Genomic DNA, 21,707 nt, shown 5'->3' on the forward strand with positions numbered 1-21,707 from the left:
GGTGGCCCATGAATGCTTTGTCGTATTCTGTAACGGAGGATGCTCGTACAAATCTCATGAGCGAAAACTCATACTCAGATAACGGTCGCTTCCAATGCTCGCAGCATTGATAATTTATTGATCTCGTTTAACGCAATGTGAGGCATCCGCCACTGTACTTTAAATAATTCAGCCTCAGACTCCGTTACAGGATTTCCCACCAAACAATTGTAATTGTTGCACCCTCATATCAAAATTAATTCGTGGCGAGCGTTGACGATCAAGCGTTTGTAATCTTCGCAAAAGCGCAACAGCATGTTGATCAGCACGCAAAAATTCAAGTGTCTTTCCTCCGTGTCGGATTTAGAGTTCTATCCAGCGTTTAGCAAAATCAAAGCTTTGTACGTTATCGATACTTAATTCTTAAGTGTGCTAGTTATGCCCACGTTTCTGTGTTGCGATCAATCTCCATATCGTTGAGTTCATATCAAATTTGATCAAACATGAAGGCCACGCAATTATTTACAAGCATCGCTGGCATCTAATCACTTTCCTTTTTTACCATCAATCTTTCTTCGCCGTAGAGAAAACTTTCGCATAGCAACGTGTACAAATCCTGTTGTTGTATGGGTACTCTTATCTTGTGGCTGTACCCAAACGTTGTGTTGGCGAAGGCTTTGTGTGAGTCACAATCTTAACGAATTGCAATCGTCAAAGATCGGTTGGCCGGTAATATTCAAGATATCAATTATCTCAAAAGTTGTGCACCGCGAATCCCAAAGATTGTACAATTTCAACGCGCTGAGCTTCTTCTTGCTGATGCAGTAGAACGAGTGTTGTCAAGCGGCGATGTCACCGGCCTTGTAAAGAATATGTTATCTCTCTGCGTGCGCTCCGCTCCGTTCAATACGAGCATCTCATGCGCGCGTCAACGTTATCGTACGTGCAATCTGAAGATAATCTTCTTTCCACGAAAATCGAGCAATCGTCCGTTCTGGTCGCGTATCGTTAAATTCGTAATGCTCCATGTGGTGATCGGCAAGTAAATCATCTGCGCGTCTTTCCAATATTATATATCCCGGTGACACGCTCGGCGAAAATTCGTGTATCGTGTGTGCACTTTTGCCGTTGCTATAAGCGCCCGCAGTCACGTTACACTCTAAACGTGGATAACGTTTACGTTCATTATGTTGATCGACACATCCAATTCGTGCCATCTTCTCGGTCACAGTATACGCTTTGACGAGAATCCCAACAGCGATTCGATGCTGTTAAGCTTACCAAAGTTTATTCTGTAGGCGCATTTAATCTCACATCTCAGAGCGTTATCGGGTTTTCTCTACCCTCGCCATTGTCGTCATCGGTATTATTGTTGCTATTGTCAACATGCATTACATAAACGATTTCGCGTGTCGCGATGCGAACGTTTCCGTAAAATCGCATGTTTCAAAAATTCATTTATGTCTCGCACTTTATATGAATCTCCCGGGAATCTCTGCGTTTTTTTTTGCCGAAATAAAATTTATTTTTCGATTCGTTTACGTATTGTGTGATATGTTTCAAAAATCGTTAAGCTCGTAATCGCCGTCACTCAAATCTATGGCAGGGAAGTAGATCGCCACGAGGAGGCTGCTCTTCCCATTCAATGTAAGTGTCAACGAAATGACGGAAATTCGATCAATACTGAGATTTCACGGCACCTCGTCAAGTTTTTTAAATTCACGCGTATTGATCGTTCGTAGAAATCGCAGACACATCTGTCCGCAGAAGCTTTGATCGTACGTCTGATAGAACGTGCGATTGTACTCTATCATCATAACACCGTTTCCGAAATATCGCACCACTTCCTTGGGCGGTCGAATATTACCGAAACTGTCAAAGTACACGATACAGTTGTTCCTCTTCGCGTACGCTACTCAGTGAGTACCGGATTTCGTCGCATCGTCCAGATTCACGATACCGCTTTCGTTTCGACGCGAGCTATTCGTCAATAACGTTACGCATGAAAACACTTCTAAAGTACGGTAAGCGCATACGTCTGCGAACATGTCCAATTGCATGTTGATAGTTGCACCCGAGGGCATTTTTATCGTCTCTTTGGCGTTTTTTTTTCTTTGTTGCTATGCCCTGTCCGCGTTTGTAAGGACCGAGATACAATCCACATCCGTATTTGTACGGCGCGAGATACAATCCATCGTCATATTTCATCGCGCCATTGTGACGTTGCAACTCTTCGAGCTGACGCTGCGCTTTGCTGTCGTTTACTGCTTTCGCCACGCTGGTCGTTCTACTAATCAATGATCCGAATGCGTCCAATATTGTTAGAAACGCGTCGCCTCGTTTCGCCGACGCTAGTATAGTTTTTTTCGTTTTTTTTTACTTGTCATCTTCTTTTTCGGTTTCATGTTCATGCCGATCTTAGTCTTGACTTTCATCGCTGCCCAAATGTAGCGGCGACTCTCTCGCTCAGAGCCGAATGTGTCGCGGTGACACGTCCTAGCACTTTCGGTGAGTACCTTGTCCGCCGCGTGTCAATCGATGAGATCATTGCTTCGAGAATACGCAATTAAAGAAAGACGGCGTAAAGAAGCGCAAACATAACGAAATGCTGCCGAGTACTATACGCGCTATCATTTGTGACCCGTAGAATTACGATAAACTCAACATTCTCATAAGCTTGCTGGTACGTCTACTCGAAATTGTTGCAACAGCCAAAGTATCAATATCGCGAAAATTTAACATCTATCGACGAAATCAGCTACTTTACGTTCTCCAATAAGCGACGTTATTCCACCGAGCGAGACGCGTTCAAATTTTTATTTTTATCTTTGATGCGGCATGCGACAAGCACGATGCTAGAGAATATTTTTCGATGGATCGTCACGCGAACGTCGACTACTTTTATCTCTGTCAGACGTACACGTGGATCTGAACGTCTACGCGACAACGCTGCTGATCCTGTTCAAACAGTACGGGATCAATTCAAAACATGTTTACAACGATCATGTGAATACCAACATGTCGTACGACGAACTTTGCGCGTTGTGCTGCGACTGCTGACAACAAAAATATGGATTTCTAGTGATAGACAAAAACAGTGCGCTTACAAACGGTAGATACAGAAAAAGTATTTAACGAGTTCGCAATACCGTAACATGACCAGTCGTTGTCGATTGTGACCACATTGTTCATATACTTATTTTAGAATTTAACCTTAAGATAAGAAATACGTCCTTTTCTTTATTTCCTTTACGTTTCGTTTTTTTTTGTGACTCTTATCCATTTACTTATGGACTTTAAGATAAGAATAGAAATAAATATTTCCCGAAGCCTTAAAATAGAGATTTGGACTAAATCAGGCAGTCCATTGAGTCTTGCGAGGCCGGTCGCATTTAAAAATGAAAATTATTGCGAATTAATAAAATGAACTTTGTAGAAAAATAAAAAATAAAAATAAGATTGGAAACAAGACTGTTTATGTTAAATAACATTGCTTTAAATACGAAGCGCCACTACGGTCTGAATGTTAAAATGTTGCACTATTAACATAAGAATTGAAAGATGTTGAAAGAAGTTTAACATAAAATGTTAAAAATTAACTCAATTTTGTTAATTTTCAAACAAACAACAGTCAGTATCTTTATTGTACTTAACCAGATCTTTGGAGAATTTAGATTTAATATTTTATATAAATTACCAATATTATAAAATACTCGTAATTAAAGAATTCTCAAATCGTTTGATACAAATCTGTGACAAACTGGATTCTCGATCTCAACCGAAGAATTTAGCAAATCTGTTTTATCGATGAACATAATTGATCTACTATTGACCGAAGTATTCAAATGTTTCTAGCTTTTTGTCATTTTGTCTGACGGGATACTTATTGACGTTAGAATTTTTTTATATTTTTTTTATATTCTTTTATTTTTTTATATTGTGACACTTCACCATTTTTTTGAAGGTTTTTAAATGTATCCGTTATTCTTTATTCATTAATGTAAGATTGTATTATATTATTGCGTTGCGACACTGAAGAAGGCTTTGTAAGCCAAAACAATTAAATTAATATAATTAAAAGTTAATTTAATTATAGCTCGAAATAAGCCATGACATTGTATTAATTTATTAAAATTGCTTTTAATAAAGATCCAATCTCAGGATGGAAAAAAATAGATCCAAAATCTGTTTTCTCAGAAAATCTCCGAATTTTGATCCTACCAATTCTTCAAAACTTAAATGCTGATCCTGATAAATAAACATTAAATTTTGTTGCACCTTAATAAAAAAATTTAGAATTCCATTGACATTCTTATTTCTATACATGACCTACAGTCAAAAATAAAAATTATTATCGAAAAGCTACCCTCACAATGGTTCTAAGAAATAAATCTAGTAATTAAGCCTCTGCCTAATTCACAGGAGGAATCTCCCTCTCGATTCAAACCTAAAATACAAAGACAAATAATAGTTAAAAATTAAGTTGGACGACAATCTAACAAAACGATCCTTTTTATTGAAACTTCCCCAGAAATTACAAGGAATAATGAAATTTATATTTTCCCTCATGCTACTCACAGACAACTTATTCAATTATATGATTTTCTAACGGAAAATGACAACACGTAAATGTAATACATGACCAAAAAGAGATTGCCAAATTAATTTCGGTTATTGATGAATACTATCTCGGAGAAAAACTATATATACATGTCTAAATATCTTTCTGAAATATTAAATAAAAAGGAGATTATTTCAGATGCACACTCTGGAATTTTAAGCGGACATTATTCAATAGAGAAAAGACTTCAAGGAATTAGACAAAAATATTATTGGCAAAATATAACCATTGACGTTAAAGAATTTATTAGTAAATGTGAATTATGTCAATTAAACAAACCAGATACTTAAAAGCCTTATATATATATTCCTCTCCAGATATCCCTCGAGCTCCTAATGAAAAGATATTTAATAAAAAGATATCATTTGAGTTGATAAATAAGGGAAATCATCATATTTTGGTCATACAAGATTATTTTACACGATACATATGGTATTAACAGAACCTATTATAGATAAATCGACCGCATCAATTATTAAAGCACTCTGATATTCTTGATTTAGATATTTTGACAAAGAATTCTTATCAGACAACGCTCTGGAATTCACTTTGAATGAATTCAAAACACTTTGCGATCATTTACATGCCAAACATACGCTCATGTCAGTTTATCATTCACAATCAAAAACGAAAGGTCACACATTAATCTTACAGAAAATATAAGGTATTATATGAAAGAAGAGCAATAGGACATGATACTGCCTCAGGCAATTCTCATATATAATTGTACCTTAAATAAGAACACAGGATACACACCCTATGAGTTACAATTTGGCAGGGAACCTAATCACATCTTCAGTGAAGAAGATGATAGATTATCTCTCCAAAAACAAATAGACGATCTGCATATACAGCATGAAAATATTGTAAATTAGAAGAGACACGTAGAAACATATGTGATTATCAGGATTCCAACCTCCCTACTAAATCCTATATTCCAATAGAAAATAATGATCCGGTACTCGTAAAGAACTTCAATGCTAAATCATTCGAACTTCAGTAGAAGGGCCCATTTCCTGTGATTCGATACGACAAATTCATAACTTATCATAATCGCGAAAACATAGAGATTAAACAATATCACAGGAGTATTAAGCCTTTTATTACAGATGAACACGATGAACTTGAAACGAGTTATTCCAATCTTTCTGTTGACTCTCCAGGGTCACTCTAGTAAAAGGATAGAAAAATATATCATTACACAATTCGATGACAATGAAGTCATTTATCTTGAAACGTTAAACAAAATTAAAAATGTACCATGAACAGTGAAAGATAGCGATAGGTTATAATTTAACAAATTTAAAGAAAAATTATGATATGCTTATTGTTGCATATACGAATTTATATGAATTTATAGAAATGTTTTCCTAAGCTTAATGAAGAAAATTGGACTTGTTCTTTTAAATACCATCTTGCTTGACGATTAAAGCGATTCGCGAACAATGAAATAACCGGCGATTTAAAAAATATGTCACATTTGGCGCGACTTCAAAGAAAGACGAAAACTAAACGCGATTATTCGATTTTATAGGAGAAATAAGTAAAACGTTATTTAGAACTTTAGTTGACACGGATGTAAGTTATTACAATAACGAATTAGATAAATTGTATGCCGATCAGTAAAATATTGTTCAGTATGTAAAGAATCAAACTAGTATTAATCGGTAACTTAAAATATTAATCGGTAGTGGAAAAGCTATCGAAATTACTTCAGCCACGATAAGAAATTTGAATAGTTGAATCGTATTAGAGACTTATCTAAAGCCAACGAATATTCGGATAGATAAGGCATTATTAAATTTGGATGACGAGTTACAAAAACTAATGGATGATATTAGAAAAATATAAGAACTTATCGTTGATGGAAGACTTGGAACTATCAAACCATATGTTTTATCACCTAAAGAATCATTTAACATTTTCAAGGAGCATAAACACATAGACAATTTCCCTGTACCGATGGATAATATACATTACATCACTCTTATAGATATTGTTGAGGAGGGATCGCGACGCAGGGAATGCTTGAACTGTTCCTTGTCGAATCAAGCTCGCGGAAGATGAACGTGCCGGTGGAAGCGCCATCTGTGGTCGGAGATAGCGTATCGTTAAAGCGATTTCCCAATACTTCCCCTCGATACGCGATCGAACCAAAAGAGAAACTATTGCTCATGTTTCGCCGAGGCCGATCAGACTCCGGCACTTGTCGTGCTTAGGTCTCGGTAAACCTTTCGTTAGGACGTCTGCAGCCATTTCATCCGTTGAGACGTGACGCAGCTGAAAGGATCCGTTATTTATAGCTTCACAAACAAAATGGTGTCGTATGTCGATATGCTTTGTTCTAGCGTGAAAGAATTCTCGGCTAGTTTCAGTGCTCCTTGATTGTCACTGAAAACGATGACCTCTGGCGGGTCCTCTGAATTGAGAAATTTCAGTAGTCCTTTTAAATGAATGGCTTCTTTAGAGGCTTCGGTGAGAGCCATATATTCGGCTTCTGTCGAGGATAAAGCCACTGTCCTTTGCTTCCTCCATTCCCAGGATACAGCACCTCCGTTGTACATGAATATGTATCCGGTGTACGACCGTCTGTCTGTGAGGCAGTTTCCCCAGTCAGAATCCGAGAAACCGGTGATTGAGCTTCCGCCATATCCGTAGGTAATCCCGATGTCCGGTGTTCCTTTCAAGTAACGCAAAACGCGTTTTGCAGCGGTCCAGTGCTCTTGTCTGTAGTTGGTTAGGAACTGGCTCAGAAAACTCACGGCATGTGCAATATCGGGCCTCGTTGCAGTGGCCAAATACATCAAAGCACCCACCAATTCACGGTAGGGCAACTCGGCATACTTCTTCTCCATGGCGCCCTCAGGACGGGTCAGTTTAACCCCAATGTCCATAGGCGTTGACACAGATTTCGAGTCGGCCATCCCGAATTTTTTCAGGACGTCTAAGATGTAACCCTTCTGGCGAATCGAGATACTTCCGTTATCTCGATTGAACTAACAGTCCTATGCAGTATCCAATCTCATCTTGATCCTTGATGTCGAACTTCTGAGCCAAGAATTATTTGAGGTTACGGATCTCCTTGATGCTGTCGGAGGCGATCACGATGTCGTCGACATATACGGCAATTAAAAGTGTGATTCCCCCTCGATTTACTCGGAATATGCAAGGATCGGCTTCGGTAGGAATGCCTCCGTACTCCTTGATGGCTTCACTAATTTTATTGTTCCAGCTTCGCGCAGCTTGGCGTAGACCGTAAAGGGATTTCCTTAGACGGCACACCATGTCGCCAGTCCTGATCTGGTCTAGCATCTTCTTGACCTTATCCTCGATTCTTCTTGATGCCATGCCAGATTGAATCACTCGCTGCATGGTTTCTTCTAGAAATTCCAATAGCTCCATGAAGATTTCTTCGTCAATGTCTCCATTCAAATAGGCCGTCGTCACATCGGTCTGCATCGACATCTGATGTTTCGCCGCCACCGCGGTTAGAGCACGAATCGAGCTCAAACGTGCTACTGGCGCAAACGTTTCGTGAAAGTCCACTCCTGGCTTTTGGGAGAAACCTTTTGCGACCAATCGAGCTTTGCGGCATTCAACGTTGGAGTCGTACTTATTCCTTAAGACGAACATGCTTCCAATCACGTCGCGGTTTGTCGGTCTTTGTTCGAGTTCCCACGTGTCATTTTTGACGATAGAGATCACTTCTTCCGCCATGGCGCGGAACCATTCATCCGCATCAGAGCAATCCATGGCCTGACGTATAGGGATCTCCACCGAGAAGGCTTGTTCCATTTCTTCGCGAGCTTCATGATACCTTTTGGGGGGTCTTCCCCTCAGTCCAGTGCGCACTATGGTAGGCCTGCCTCGGCCCCTTTTTGCCTGCGAGTCCCTCTGTGCAACGACGTCCCGCTCATTCGCCGCCGATTGCCTGTCTTCGAAGTTTTCCTCTGTCTCGTCTTCTGGTACGGTTTCGTTAATTATTGGTTAATTATTGGTGGGGGCATTAGCTCGATGTCCACTTTATGTGACCCGTCTATTGGATCGTCGGCCTGCTTCTCACTGAGCGTTCCCGGCACAGATTCAATACGGGTAGAATCTTTTGCGTTATTCTCCATGAATCTGACATCTCTGGATATCACGACTTTCTTTTCCTTCGGTAGCCAGACTCTGTAGGCTCTTGACGTATCAGAGTAGCCGATGAATACTCCTTTCGTAGATCGAGGCTCGAGCTTCCCCTTGCCGGATGTCCTATCCAGGACATAGACTTCGCATCCGAAGTCTCTGAGATGGCTGACGTTTGGTGTGCGTCCTCTCCATTTTTCGTACTGTGTCCTCCCCTTCAGACTACGTGTGGGGCACCGATTTCGCAAATAGTTTGCCGTGGCGATGGCCTCGCCCCAAAATGATGTGGCTAATCCAGATTGCGTCAGAAGGCATCTCGCCATCTCCACTAACGTGCGATTTTTCCTTTCCGCCGTTCCATTCTGTTCCGGGTTGTAGGGTGCAGTGAGTCGCCGCTGAATTCCGTTCGCTTTCAGAAATTCATAGAACTCCGTATTCACGTATTCCAGACCGTTGTCCGTTTGAAGATATTTTATCTTCTTTCCGGTAGAGTTTTCTGCGAAGGCCTTGAATTCTACGAAGCAATTGAATACGTCGCTCTTCCTTTTGATCATCCTCACGTGACACCACTTCGAATTGTCGTCTATGAAGGTCACGAAGTACCGGGCCCCGCCGTTCGTTTCCACACGCATGGGCCCGCAAACGTCTGAATGAATGAGCTCCAACAATTCCGTTTTTCTATTTGAGTTCTTCGGGAAAGGAAGCCTAGTCATTTTTGCTCGGGTGCAGATTTCACATTCGAGCGGTCCATGGAATTTATCCAAGCGCAGTCCTCACACTCTATTCTCGCGATCGCACTTCACCAAGTCTTTCAGATTCAGGTGTCCTAGGCGTCGATGCCATTTCACGATCTCAGAATTCGTTGATATTCCGGTTTAGATCTTGCGGTGCAAAGTCAGTTTACACTCCGGTCGCGCATTTCCCTCGAGATAATAAAGTCCGTCGATACGTTTTGCGACGAATTTCGTATTTCCGTCGTCGTCTATTATAGATGCGGAGTTTCTGTTAAATATTACGCTGAATCCCTTTTCGGTTATTTTACCGACTGAAAGCAGATTTGTGCGTAAGTCGGGGACGTGTAGTGTATCACTCAGCACCACGTTTGTCTCACGTCCGTCTGAATTCGCTACAATAGTCACGATTCCTTTCGCATTGATCTTTGTAGAGGCATTGCTCGCTAAGTTGAGTTGTCCGTCTTCGCACGCCCTCATCTCGGTGAATTCATGCGCGTCTTTACAGATGTGCGACGTGCAGCCGCTGTCGAGGCACCATAGTTCATTGCGAGTTGCGGCTAACGCGTGCGTCGACTTGTTATTCTCGCTGCGGTTCGCTACAGTCGCACCTTCAGCGTCCCTCGGGAAACTTCGGACGGTGTCGCCGAGTGGCCCCGCTCGTGGAGGTCTGCACTCTCCGTCCTCGGCGATCGCTCGGAAAACTTCGCCTTCGGTTATCTCCGCGAGTCTTCGTCGCGAGCGTCGTAAAGAACCCTATATCTTCGGCCGTTTTGGCTAATTATTTGTCTCGATGCCAGCAGTCGGCTGCCTTGTGCCTAGTTTTTCCGCAACTGTGGCATTTAGGCTTAGACTTTTCCTTGTCCACCTCGTTTTTCGGTGCGGCCTTCTTTTTGTTCTTCCAATTTTTGTTTGCATAAGGCTTGACCGCCATGGCGTTTTGCACAAGAACGTTGTTGTCCTTTTTTCGAGCGTCGCTCTCTTCAATTATTTTAATTCGTAGTGCTTCCGGTGCAGGTAATTCATCACGCGACTCGATGACACATCGGAAGTTTTCATATTGCGATGGCAGGCTGTATAATAACAAAATCGCGAGCAGATCGGGATTTATGGTCACTTCCATTTCGGTCAGTTTATCCACTGCGTCGAAGAATGTGCGAATGTGTTCGCGCACGTCTTCCTCGTCCGCCATTTTTTGTAATGCGAGGCGCTTCAGCAACGTTGCCTTTCGGGCGGGACCTTTGGATTGATATATCCCTTTCAATCTCAACCAAATTTCTCGAGACGATGTGCAGCCTTTGATCTGCTTCAATTCGCTCGGATGAATTGAAAGGATGAGATCCGACATCGCCTTGCTATCGTCCCATTCCGCACGAGCTTGGGCAGATATCCCGTCGTCGTCGGCAACTAGTTCCGTTTTCACGTTCGTTTCATTCACATATTTCCATGCGTTGTTTTTCACCAATATTGCTTGCATCTACATTTTCCAAGTGTCGTAGTTGTCTTTATTGAACGTTTCAATGTGGCTCATAGCGGATACGTTCATCGTGAGTGTCGTTTTCTTTTATGCATTTGATCACCGAGAACCTCTCTCGCTTTGTCACTTTAACACGAACACTTATCGCGAATCGTTGCCTGGGCCCATAACCTATTGAGGAGGGATCGCGACGCAAGGAATGCTTGAACTGTTCCTTGTCGAATCAAGTACGCGGAAGATGAACGTGCCGGTGGTAGAAGCGCCATCTGTGGTCGGAGATAGCGTATCGTTAAAGCGATTTCCCAATAGATATAAGTGATATCATTAACACAAAAACGATTGTTTATTCAATTTTTAATTCCCTTAATAGAAGATAAAAATTTAGAGTTAACTAAAGTAATCCCACTTCCCAGACACAGTTGGTTAAGACAGTTAGTTATAAATACAATTCAAAAGCTTATTTTATTAGATCCTTTTAGAACTACGTTTATGCCGATTAGCGAGCTAGAATTAAATACATCTACAAAAATCGGACGATATCAGTTATTGAAGCGAATATATCCAGACTATAAAGTAGGAATAAAAAATAATTGTCTTACAGAAATAATTACAAAATGTGATACCGAAAAATGTACGACTAAATATATGCAGATACAAAATATGCTCTGGATACAATTTCATACGAATTAAGACTGGATTGGAATTGCGCCGAGAGAAGAACTTATACATATACTCTGTTCTGACAAAATACTCCGTCATGCGCAAATTCATCAAAATTTTATACTCCACCTAGAACCGGATTATACAGCAATTTCCGATCCTGACAGAAAATTTGCTCAAAGACGGGATTGAAGTTCATAAAACCATTTCGCTTAATAGATCAAAAGACTATTATCGAGACACTTATAAAGCAGCAACTAACCGACATACTATTGGATCCAATAACAGAAGTTCATATTAATCCTGAACACTTACAGATTTTGGGAAAAAGTTTAAACTAATTAAACAATTTAATAGATCAAATTGCAGAACATGAAAAACTACAATTGGATGGAGAGATTTATGTACTATCTTCACATGGCAGGATATATAGTCCTTGGCTCTGTTTATATTTTTTTATAAAATCGGTCTTTTCTCAAGTATAATTAATTTACTTAAGCAATTATTCGGAAATTATTATAATCAATGTAGTTTTGGAAATCGTGCTTGAACACAACATTATACAGCTCGCGCCCCAGCTACTGTCATGTTAGACATGTTAGATTCAAAAGTACTAAAATTTTTGTTTAGAAATAAAATTTGGAGATACATCAAATTTTTATATAAGAAGGGAGGTGTAACTATATACTTATTTTAGAATTTAATCTTAGGATAAGAAAGCGTTAGAAATACTTTTTCTTTATTTCCTTTATTTTTGTTTCGTTTTTTTTGTGACCTTTGTCCATTTATTTATGAACAAAGAGCCTTTAGGATAAGAATAGAAATAAGCATAATCCGAAGCCTTAAAATAAAGAGCGTTTGGACTAAGCCATGCAGTCCATTGAGTCCTACGAGACCGATCGCATTTAAAAATGAAAATTGTTGCGAATTAATAAATAAATTGTGTACAAAATTAAAAAATAAAGTTTTTTTTTTGCAAGAACATAATTGCGAATCTTACATGATACTTAGACAGAGACGAACATGGTAAATGTGCACGAGCGTGAAAAAAAATCACTCGCAAGATCGAGAATATGATCGAGTCAATCGGCAAGAAACATCGCGTTCTGAAAACCAATAGAAGCAAGAAAAGCATCGCGTCGAACAGACATTTTAAACTTCTTATCGAACCGCTGCGACGTTGACAGCCCCGGCGTGCGACAAAGAGAGAATCGCGCGACGATGATGCAGCGTCTGCCACTAAAGGTGAGAGAAAGGAGGAGAAACAAGAGGAGGAGAAAGAAGAAGCGAGCGAGACGTTCGAGCGTTCCACGACTCTGCATAAATCCAATGATCGATCGCACGATCGTGCACAACCGATAACCACCACCTAGCATGACAAAATCCGACGATAGAATGGTTAGAGAACATTTTCAAAACGACGGAAGATTCGCTAGCGACAAAGGTTCAAAATCAGCTGCAAATCGGAAGGTTGAGAGGCGTTACGAACCGGCTTGGGTCCGCTGGGTCAAAAATACGTCGAGGCCGTCTTGAGAGGAGCGAGTAGATATACTAGGCGGGTTCTAACCCAGGGGCTAGAGGGGAATGCGGGGTGCGGGGAAGTACTTGTAGGCGCGGGGGATACCTAACGCGGGGGAAAGAGGGGGAAAGGTCTCCTACACAATAGGGTTCCTATACAATAGGGGCTCCTTTTTTTATTATCAAAATTTGATCATGTTTTTCTTTAAAAAATGCATTGATAATAAAGGTTTGAATTTGACCATGACATATTTTTCTTTAAAAATGCACCGATAATAAAAGCTTGCATGTTAGAGAAAGATAGAGCGCGCGTGCTATGAGTGAAGAAAGGATGGAAGAATTAATAGAGTACGAGTTTCTTTTGTATGATACAGTTTTTTCAATTTTTATGGTTTTTCCTGGCGCGTCGAGGCAAAGGATGGGAAGTAAAAGACAATACACATGAAATAAGGCTAACAAAAAATGTTTTATTTACATCTTATTACACCGGTTTTCGTACTTATTAAAAACTAAAGATACTAGTTCGCAATCGATGAGTTGCGGTCCATTGAAGATGTCGCTATCACATATAATGTTCTCAGATGCGATGTTGGAGAATCGCGTATACTTGGTATCTACCGTATCGACGAGTCGAGCTAATCGTTCGAACGTTACATCGATACACCCGTTAAAGTCAAACATACGGCGTAGCGTCGTTTCGGTCATCATAATGCGTACGGATGAAGAATCAAGACGTATGTCCGTAGCATAGTTCAACATGAAAACACTGACGATTAGCGGTCCAACGCTTATAAAATTATCCTTGTATTCGTTTCGAAACAGCTTGTAAATATTTCCTCGCTGCTCGTAGAGGCTCTTCCACGTTTCGAGAGATAGCGATAGTTCTTGTCCGCGATGATCTCCAAGGGCGATCTCCACGTAACTCGGTGGGCCAACGTTGATTCCAATTTCCAAAAATTTGTAGCCCGTATTCGTCAGATCGTAACGTCTGCTCAGTAAACGCACCGCACGATGCTCCGTACTGTGTACATACATAATGTTAAAAAACGTTTCTTTTATGTACAGAATGTTGGAACTTACATGTTATATTCCTTCTTCACATCGTACGATGCACTGTTCTCTTTAGCGTACATTTTTTCGACCGTTCGTACAAGCGGGTATCGTAAGACTGATTGCATCCGTGTAAATGGTAATACTTCTGGAATCGATGAGAGAAGGTAGGGTCCCCCCCCTCTTTTCCAAAAATTTCGAACATGTTGCGACATGTTTTATCAAGTCTTTCTACGTATTTTCTTTGTCACGAATTTACATACATACATACATACATACGTTTATACATACGTTTATACATACGTACATATGTTTATACGCACATACGTACGTTTATACATACGTTTATACATTACAAAGGAAGGGAAAAGAAATATATAATAAATATGTTAATGTATTTTTATTTAAAAAATTCTTTTGCAACCACCAGTTATATATTTTCAAAACATTTTGTAACGCGCAATTCTTAACATGTTGTCCACATCGTATAATATTAGTAACATCTAGATTAGATAAAGATTCCATGTCTTCGTAAACTGCATCCAGGGTCTCAATGTAAATGCGTTCTCGCTCATCGTCCAAAAGCAAGTTCCACAGCCACGTTCGTTTTTCGCGTCCCTTAACGTACACGATAGCATCATCTTCAAATACAGCTGCTGATCAGACGTGTCGCCTCGTTGTACGGGATCGTCCCGTCCTTCCATTGCAATCCATAGTGATAAGCAATCAACCAGGAGGCGCAAAACCTGTCGGATCTTGTCAAAAGTTTCCATGGCACAGGACTCGTAAAAATGTAATGCGTGAGAACGGTCCCCTGTTTCAGCACCGCCACTTCCTTCACGATAAATTTCTTATTAACGATGAATCCTTGCAGATCCACGAACGTTGGCATGAGCATGTTGTCGAGAAGACTGCAGTCGATTGTGGTCGTATCGTAGATCTTATCGTGTTAGAGGTGCACTTAGGTGATTTTGCGCACAACGTTGGTCAATGGATTATACTGAATCACGCGATCGTGTATGATGAGACAATAGGCTGTTGTATTTGCAGGTACATCCTCTTTACATTCAAAGTCTAATCGCACGTCCACGGTGCCACTCTTGATTGATTCGTTCTGTCGAGAGCAATCAATGATCACGAATGGACCATAACGTAAAAAAGTTGTAAAGGTGAGACTCGGCTCGAGATACTCGTATCCGTAGTAGCCCTTGCAGAAACGCGCGTACAATTCATACAGAATCGCACATCTGTTTTTGTCAAAATCCAGATTCAAGTCATCGTACGGATAACATTCCGAATTCAGGTAAAGTTTCGCATTGGTTAATTTGCAGTCGTCGAATCGACTTACATCCTCGGAAATGATGTTTTTTCGACCTGTTTGCATAGCGAAAATAACGTAGCGCGGCTTCTCGAGCTGAGTAGCCGTCTTGATGGCCCACGAATGCTTGGTTGTGCTCTGCAAGAGTGGAAATTCGTACAAATCCCACAAGCGAAAAGCCATGCTCAGATATCGTCCGCTCTCTAAAGCGCGCAGCATCGACAGCTTATTTATCTCGCTCAATAACACATGCGGCATTCGCCACTGTACTTTGAATAATTCGAGCGTTGGCTCTACCGCCAGATCTCCCGTCAGACAATTGTTGTCGTTGCGCGCTCGTATTAAAATCAACTCGTGACGAGCGTTAATCACCACGCGTTTGTAATCTTCGCAAAATCCCAGCAGTACGTAGAGCGGTACACAGAAATTAAAATATCCGGCTGCAGTAGTCTGCGCATCCCAGCCGGCATTCCGTAGAATCACGCTTCTGTCGGATGACACTGTTACATAGTTTTTGAGCGTGCTAGTTATACCCACATTTCTATTACGATCAATCTCCACACCATTGAGTTCATATCGAATCTCATCGAATATGAACGCGACACAATTATTTGCCAATGCCACATGAGCATCCTGGACAGTTTTGTTCTTCGTCAGTTTTCCCTCGACATATAGAAAGCTTTCGTACGGCAGTGTGTACAGATCCTGTTGCTGTATAGGTATTCTTATTTCGTCACTGTACCCGAATGTTGTATTAGCGAATGGATTGTACGTGTGAGTCTCAATCTTGACGATGCGATCGTCAAAGATCGGCTCATCTTTAATGTTTAAGATATCAGTCATCTTAAAAGTTGCGCACCACGAATCCCAAAGATTGTAAAAATTTAACGTTCGACGCACTGAGCTTCTTCTTGCTGACGCAGTTGGATGGAGCGAGCGTTATCGAGCGATGATGTTACCAGCTTTGTAAAGAATGCGTTATCTCTCTGCGTGCGCTCCACTCCGTTCAATACGAGCATCTCACGCTCGCTGTCGCTGTCGCACGTGCAATCTGACGGTGATCTCCTCTCCGCGAAAATCGAGCAATCGTCCGTTCTGGTCGACGACGCGTATCGTTAGATCCGTAATGTTCCATACCGTGATCGGCAGGTAAATGATCTGCGTCGGCCTCTCCGATATCTTATATCCTGGTGGCACGCTCGGCGAAAATTCGTGTATCGTGTGGGCGCTTTTGCCGTTGCTGTACGCGCCCGCGGTCACGTTACACTCTACGCGGATAACGTTTACGTTCATTATGTTGATCGACATGTTCGATTCGTGCCATCTTCGCGGTCGCAGCATACGCTTCGACGAGAATCCCAGCAGCGATCCAATGCTGTTGGGCTTGCCAATGTTTATTCTGTATGCACATTTAATCTCGCATCTCATCGTGTTGTAGTTTGCGCGGAGCGTAATCGGGTATTCTTCACCCTCACAATTATCATCATCAGTGTCATTATTGTTGATGTTGTTGTTGTTGTTGTCACCATGCACTACGTCAACGGTTTCAAGTGCGTTGCGGTGCAAACGTCTCCGTAAAATCATACGTTTCAAAAATTCATTTATGTCTCGCACTTCGTACGAACCCTCGGGAATTGTAATTTCTGCATCGTCTTTGCCAAAATAAAATTTATTGTTCGATTCGTTTACATTCGGTATCCTGTGATAAGTCTCAAAAATCACCAGACCGAGCTCGTAATCGCCGTCACTCAAATCTATGGAGGGAAAGTAGTTCGCCACGAGGACTTTTCCTGCTCAGCGTAAGTGTCAGCGACATGACGGAAAAAGCGTTCGACTAATACTGAGATTTTACTGCACCTCGTCGAGCTTTTTAAATTCACGCGCGTCTACCGTTTGTAGAAACTGCAGACACATTTGACCGCAGAAGCTCTGATTGTACGTCTGATAAGACGTACGATTGTACCCTATCGTCGTAGCACCGTTCTCGAAATATCGCACTAATTCCTTGGACGGTCAAAGATTACCGAAACTGTCAAAGTATATGACGCGGTTGTTCCTCTTGGCGTATGCTACCCAGTGAGTACCCGGCCCGGTCGCATCGTCCAGATTCACGATACCGCTTTCGTTTCGGTGCACCCCGCTCGTCGGTAAAGCGTTATGCATGCGTGAAGACACCTCTAAAGTATGGTACGCGCATACGTCTCGCGAGCACGTCCAATTGCACGTTGGTAGTTGCACCCGAGGGCATTTTTATCGTCTTTTTGGCGTTTTTTTTTCTTCGCTGCTACACCCTGTCCGCGTTTACAGGGGCCGAGATATAGTCCGCGTCCATATTTGTACGGAGCGAGATACGCGGCCCTGTTCCATCGCGCGGTCGTGACGTTGCAGCTCCTCGAGCTGACTCCTCGCGCTTCGTTTACCGCTTTCGCCACGCTGGCCGCTCCAGCAATCAAGGACCCGAGCGCGCCCAACATTGGTAGAAAAGGTAACGCACCACTTCGTTTTGCCGTTGGAAGTATCCGCTTTTTCGTTGTCTTCTTCCTCGTTGTCGTCTTCTTTTTTGATTTCATGCCCATGCCGATCTTGGTCTTGGCTTTCATTGCTGCCCAAACGGCAGCAGCGGCAGCTCTCTCGCTCAGAGCCGAATCTCTCGCGGTGACACGTTTCCGCGCCTCCTTGGCGAGTACTTTGTCTGCCGCGTGTCTATCGGTGAGATCGTTGCTCCGAGAATATACAATGTCGTGTTCTCGGCACGCCGCGTCCAGCGGATTTATGCCCACGTCACCTCTGGCTAATCGCTTCGTAAACTGAGTGCCCGGGCCGCAAAACTGGTACCCCGGAATATGTAACTCGAAAGGAAGCGCGTTTATCGTTCGATTCAACAGACTGCCGCCCGACGCTGACATTCGTTACAGTCCTTTATCTTAGGTGCGGGACCGTCGATGTGCGTCCTCTGCTGATTGTAGTGCTCGTCGCAGCGACGATACGTTTGAACCTCCGAATCCGCCTTCACGTGTTCCGGAAGCTTGTCCCACACGTAGTCGATATAGTCACCGTACACGCGTAAGAGTACAACCTTCGGTATATACTGCAGCTGCTCAGCGTTCAAATCCTGAATGTCGAAAGGATGACACAGCACGAGATACATTTTGCTACTGCGCGACTCGTAAATTCGCACGCCTTTAAATAGTCGTTCGAGAGCGCGTAGCCTTAGTGTGAGCATGAAATTCGTGCCGCAATCGTTGTCGATACGCGTCACGAACTGTGACGCGAAATCGCAAATGATGGGAGGCAGCGTGGAGAAGCGCAAGCACGGCGAAATGCTGCCGAGTACTATACGCGCGATCATTTGCGGCCCATCGAATTGTGGTAAAACCAACGTTCTCATAAGCTTACTCGAGAGCCCGAATGGCGTGCGTTTCGAAAACGTGTACGTCTACTCGAAATCGTTGCAACAGCCAAAGTATCGATATCTCGAAAATTTGTTTACGTCTATTGACGAAATCGGCTACTTTACGTTCTCCAACAACAGCGACATCGTTCCACCGAGCGAGGCGCGTCCAAATTCTATTTTTATCTTTGATGATGTGGAATGTGACAAGCAGGATGCGGTGAGAGAATACTTTTCGATGGGTCGCCACGCGAACGTCGACTGCTTCTATCTCTGTCAGACATACGCGAGGATACCTAAACATCTGATACGTGACAACGCGAACCTGCTGATCCTGTTCAAACAGGACGGTACTAACTTGAAACACGTTTACAACGATCATGTGAATACTGACATGTCGTACGATGAATTTTGCACGTTGTGCCGCGACTGTTGGCAGCAAAAATATGGATTTCTAGTGATAGACAAAGACAGTGAGCTCACAAACGGACGATATAGAAAAGGATTTAACGAGTTCGCGATACCGTAACGTGACCAGTCGTTACCGATACTTAGCCAGAGACGAACATGGCGAATGTGCGCGAGCGTGAAAAAATCGCGAGGGAGATCGAGAAGACGAGTGAGTCGATCCGCAAGAAACATCGCGCTCTGAAAACCGATAGAATCGAGGAGGGCATCGCGTTGGACAGACATTTTAAACCTCTTATCGAACCGCTGCGACTTTTCGTCGACAACCCAAGCATGCGCGCTACAAAAAGAGAGTCGCGCGACGAAGATGCAACGTCTGCCTCTAAACGTGAGAGGAAGGAGGAAGAGGAACAAGAGAAGGAGGAGGCAGAAGAAGCGAATGAGACGTTCGAGCGTTCCACGACTCTGCATAAATCCAATGATCGATCGCACGATCGCGCACAGCCGATAACCTCCACACCATGTGCCAAAATCGTACCGACGATAGAGTCGTTGGAGAATGTTTTCGAAACGACGGAAGACTCGCTAGCGACGAAGATTCAAAATCAGCTGCAAACGTCGGAAGGTCGAGAGGCGTTACGAGCCGGCTTGGGCCCACTGGGGCAAAAGTATGTCGAGGCTGTCCTGAGGGGAGCAAGATAAAGAGAGCGGTATAGATCACGTGTACGGCATTTACCTGCACAAGGATGGACTGATGTTTGACAATAAACGTTTCGACGTGGATGACGCGGACAACATAATTATCGATGGCGTACGATACGCCGGTACACCTGGTCTTTACGAGTTGATTTTCAAGAGAATTCCCGACGATACTCTCTACACGGAAGACGATATGCACAAGTACAAGAGCATGCTGTTGGTGACGAACGCGCACAAACACAAGTACCATTCGCAGGGTCGATTATTGAGCAACAGGGGATACAAGTACAAACACGTAATCACACCGTTGATGTCGATCACACCCAAGAAACGGAAGAAGAAATCTGGAAAGGGATTACCTCATGCAATGATGACATTGAATGACAACGCGATCGATTACGAGCACTAGGATGATCCCAACGAGCTGGTGGATCGTCTACGATTGCTCGACGCTTCGCACCGAGCAGGCAACAACGCTCACAACAACGAGATGCTGTCGATCATCGAGGAACTTCGCGAAGCGAAGTCTTATATAAATTAAATCGCATAGCCATGAAACGATTCAGTTGAGTAACATCAGCGAGAAAAAATACATTATTTTCTCGTACTCAGTGTATTACACGTCGAATCATGAAAAAGAAATCTGAGAAAAAGAGAGAGAAAATTAGCTCCGAGAGACGTCAACTCATTGAGGAATTGCACGCTCCTGCGAGAAGAAATTTTCCGCGAAAGCGCGTCATAGTTCGGGGATACGACGCGTAGGCTGATGGTCTGTGGCAGGCTGATGTCGTTGAGATGCGTCCGTACTCAGGTTTCAACAGAGGCCATCATTACATACTCACCGTCATCGATGTGTTGAGCAACTACGCGTGGGCCGTACCACTCAAGAGCAAGGGTGGAAGCGAGACGGCTAACGCTATCGCTGAGATCGTTCGAGAGAATAGAAGATGTCCAAAAAATTTACAAACGGATATGGGGAAAGAGTTTTACAACGCCGATGTGCAGAAAATCTTGAAAAAGCACAATGTTAATCACTATTCCACGTATTCGACGTTGAAAGCGTCAGTAGTTGAGCGGTTCAATCGCACGCTCAAGAACGACATGTGGAAGATGTTTACGCTCAACAATTATAAGTGAGTCGACGAGCTGCCGCGTCTCCTATCAGATTACAACGCGCGCAAGCATCGCACCATCGGCATGCGACCCGCCGAAGTAACTCCCGCGATCGCCGAAAGACTCTTGGACACGGTGTACAGCGCGATAAAAATCGCGGGTCCTGCAAAATTCAAAATAGGCGATTCGGTACGCGTGAGCAGGTACAAAACGATTTTTGAGAAGGGTTACACGTCAAATTGGACCATCGAAGTGTTTACGATCGTTAAGGTGCAGCGTACCAATCCTGTAACCTATTTATTCGAGGATTATTGCGGAAAATCCGTCGCTGGAGCGTTCTACGAGTACGAGTTGCATCGCGCTACTCATCCAGACGTGTATCTCGTGGAGAAAGTACTGCGCAGGAAGGGAGACAAGGTGTACGTCAAGTGGCTGGGATTCGATGGATCACACAATTCATGGATACACAAAAACAATGTTATTTGATAAAAATTTTGATTCATATATTTTATTTCTACAGGGTGGGCCATCTATTGGTACGTTTTTAAAAATGCGATCAAATGAGCATACATTGATATTTTTTATTAATTTTTTTTTTGTTGTGAAGCTAAAAGTAT

At 42.6% G+C, this 21,707-nt stretch overlaps 3 protein-coding genes and 3 pseudogenes across 3 annotated transcripts; 3 read left to right on the forward strand and 3 right to left on the reverse strand.

The window, feature by feature from the left end:
• Positions 1 to 6,897: 6,897 nt before the first annotated feature.
• Positions 6,898 to 7,524, reverse strand: LOC147909548 (uncharacterized; annotated as a pseudogene).
• A 3,898-nt stretch (positions 7,525 to 11,422) lies between these two features.
• LOC147909549 (uncharacterized) lies at positions 11,423 to 12,290 on the forward strand (annotated as a pseudogene).
• Positions 12,291 to 14,562: 2,272 nt separating this feature from the next.
• On the reverse strand, positions 14,563 to 16,418 carry LOC147909550 (uncharacterized). Its single transcript, XM_087406790.1, has one exon. The coding sequence runs from the start codon at positions 16,320 to 16,322 to the stop codon at positions 15,123 to 15,125; it is 1,200 nt and encodes a 399-aa protein (XP_087262916.1). The 5' UTR covers positions 16,323 to 16,418; the 3' UTR covers positions 14,563 to 15,122.
• A 1,173-nt stretch (positions 16,419 to 17,591) lies between these two features.
• LOC147909551 (uncharacterized) lies at positions 17,592 to 18,389 on the reverse strand. The gene has a single exon (XM_087406791.1). The coding sequence runs from the start codon at positions 18,383 to 18,385 to the stop codon at positions 17,657 to 17,659; it is 729 nt and encodes a 242-aa protein (XP_087262917.1). The 5' UTR covers positions 18,386 to 18,389; the 3' UTR covers positions 17,592 to 17,656.
• Positions 18,390 to 19,437: 1,048 nt separating this feature from the next.
• LOC147909552 (uncharacterized) lies at positions 19,438 to 21,566 on the forward strand (annotated as a pseudogene).
• On the forward strand, positions 21,175 to 21,576 carry LOC147909553 (uncharacterized). The gene has a single exon (XM_087406823.1). The coding sequence runs from the start codon at positions 21,175 to 21,177 to the stop codon at positions 21,574 to 21,576; it is 402 nt and encodes a 133-aa protein (XP_087262949.1).
• The last annotated feature ends 131 nt before the right edge of the window (positions 21,577 to 21,707 follow it).

The sequence above is a fragment of the Acromyrmex echinatior genome, chromosome 6 (assembly GCF_024713525.1).
Source record: "Acromyrmex echinatior isolate Ae372 chromosome 6, ASM2471352v2, whole genome shotgun sequence".
NCBI lineage: Eukaryota > Metazoa > Arthropoda > Insecta > Hymenoptera > Formicidae > Acromyrmex > Acromyrmex echinatior.

Excerpts from the sequence above, each read along its gene's own strand:
- LOC147909550 (XM_087406790.1), bottom strand. The coding sequence starts at position 16,322 with ATGACTGATATCTTAAACATTAAAGATGAGCCGATCTTTGACGATCGC.
- LOC147909551 (XM_087406791.1), bottom strand. The coding sequence starts at position 18,385 with ATGTCAGCGTCGGGCGGCAGTCTGTTGAATCGAACGATAAACGCGCTT.
- LOC147909553 (XM_087406823.1), top strand. The coding sequence starts at position 21,175 with ATGCGACCCGCCGAAGTAACTCCCGCGATCGCCGAAAGACTCTTGGAC.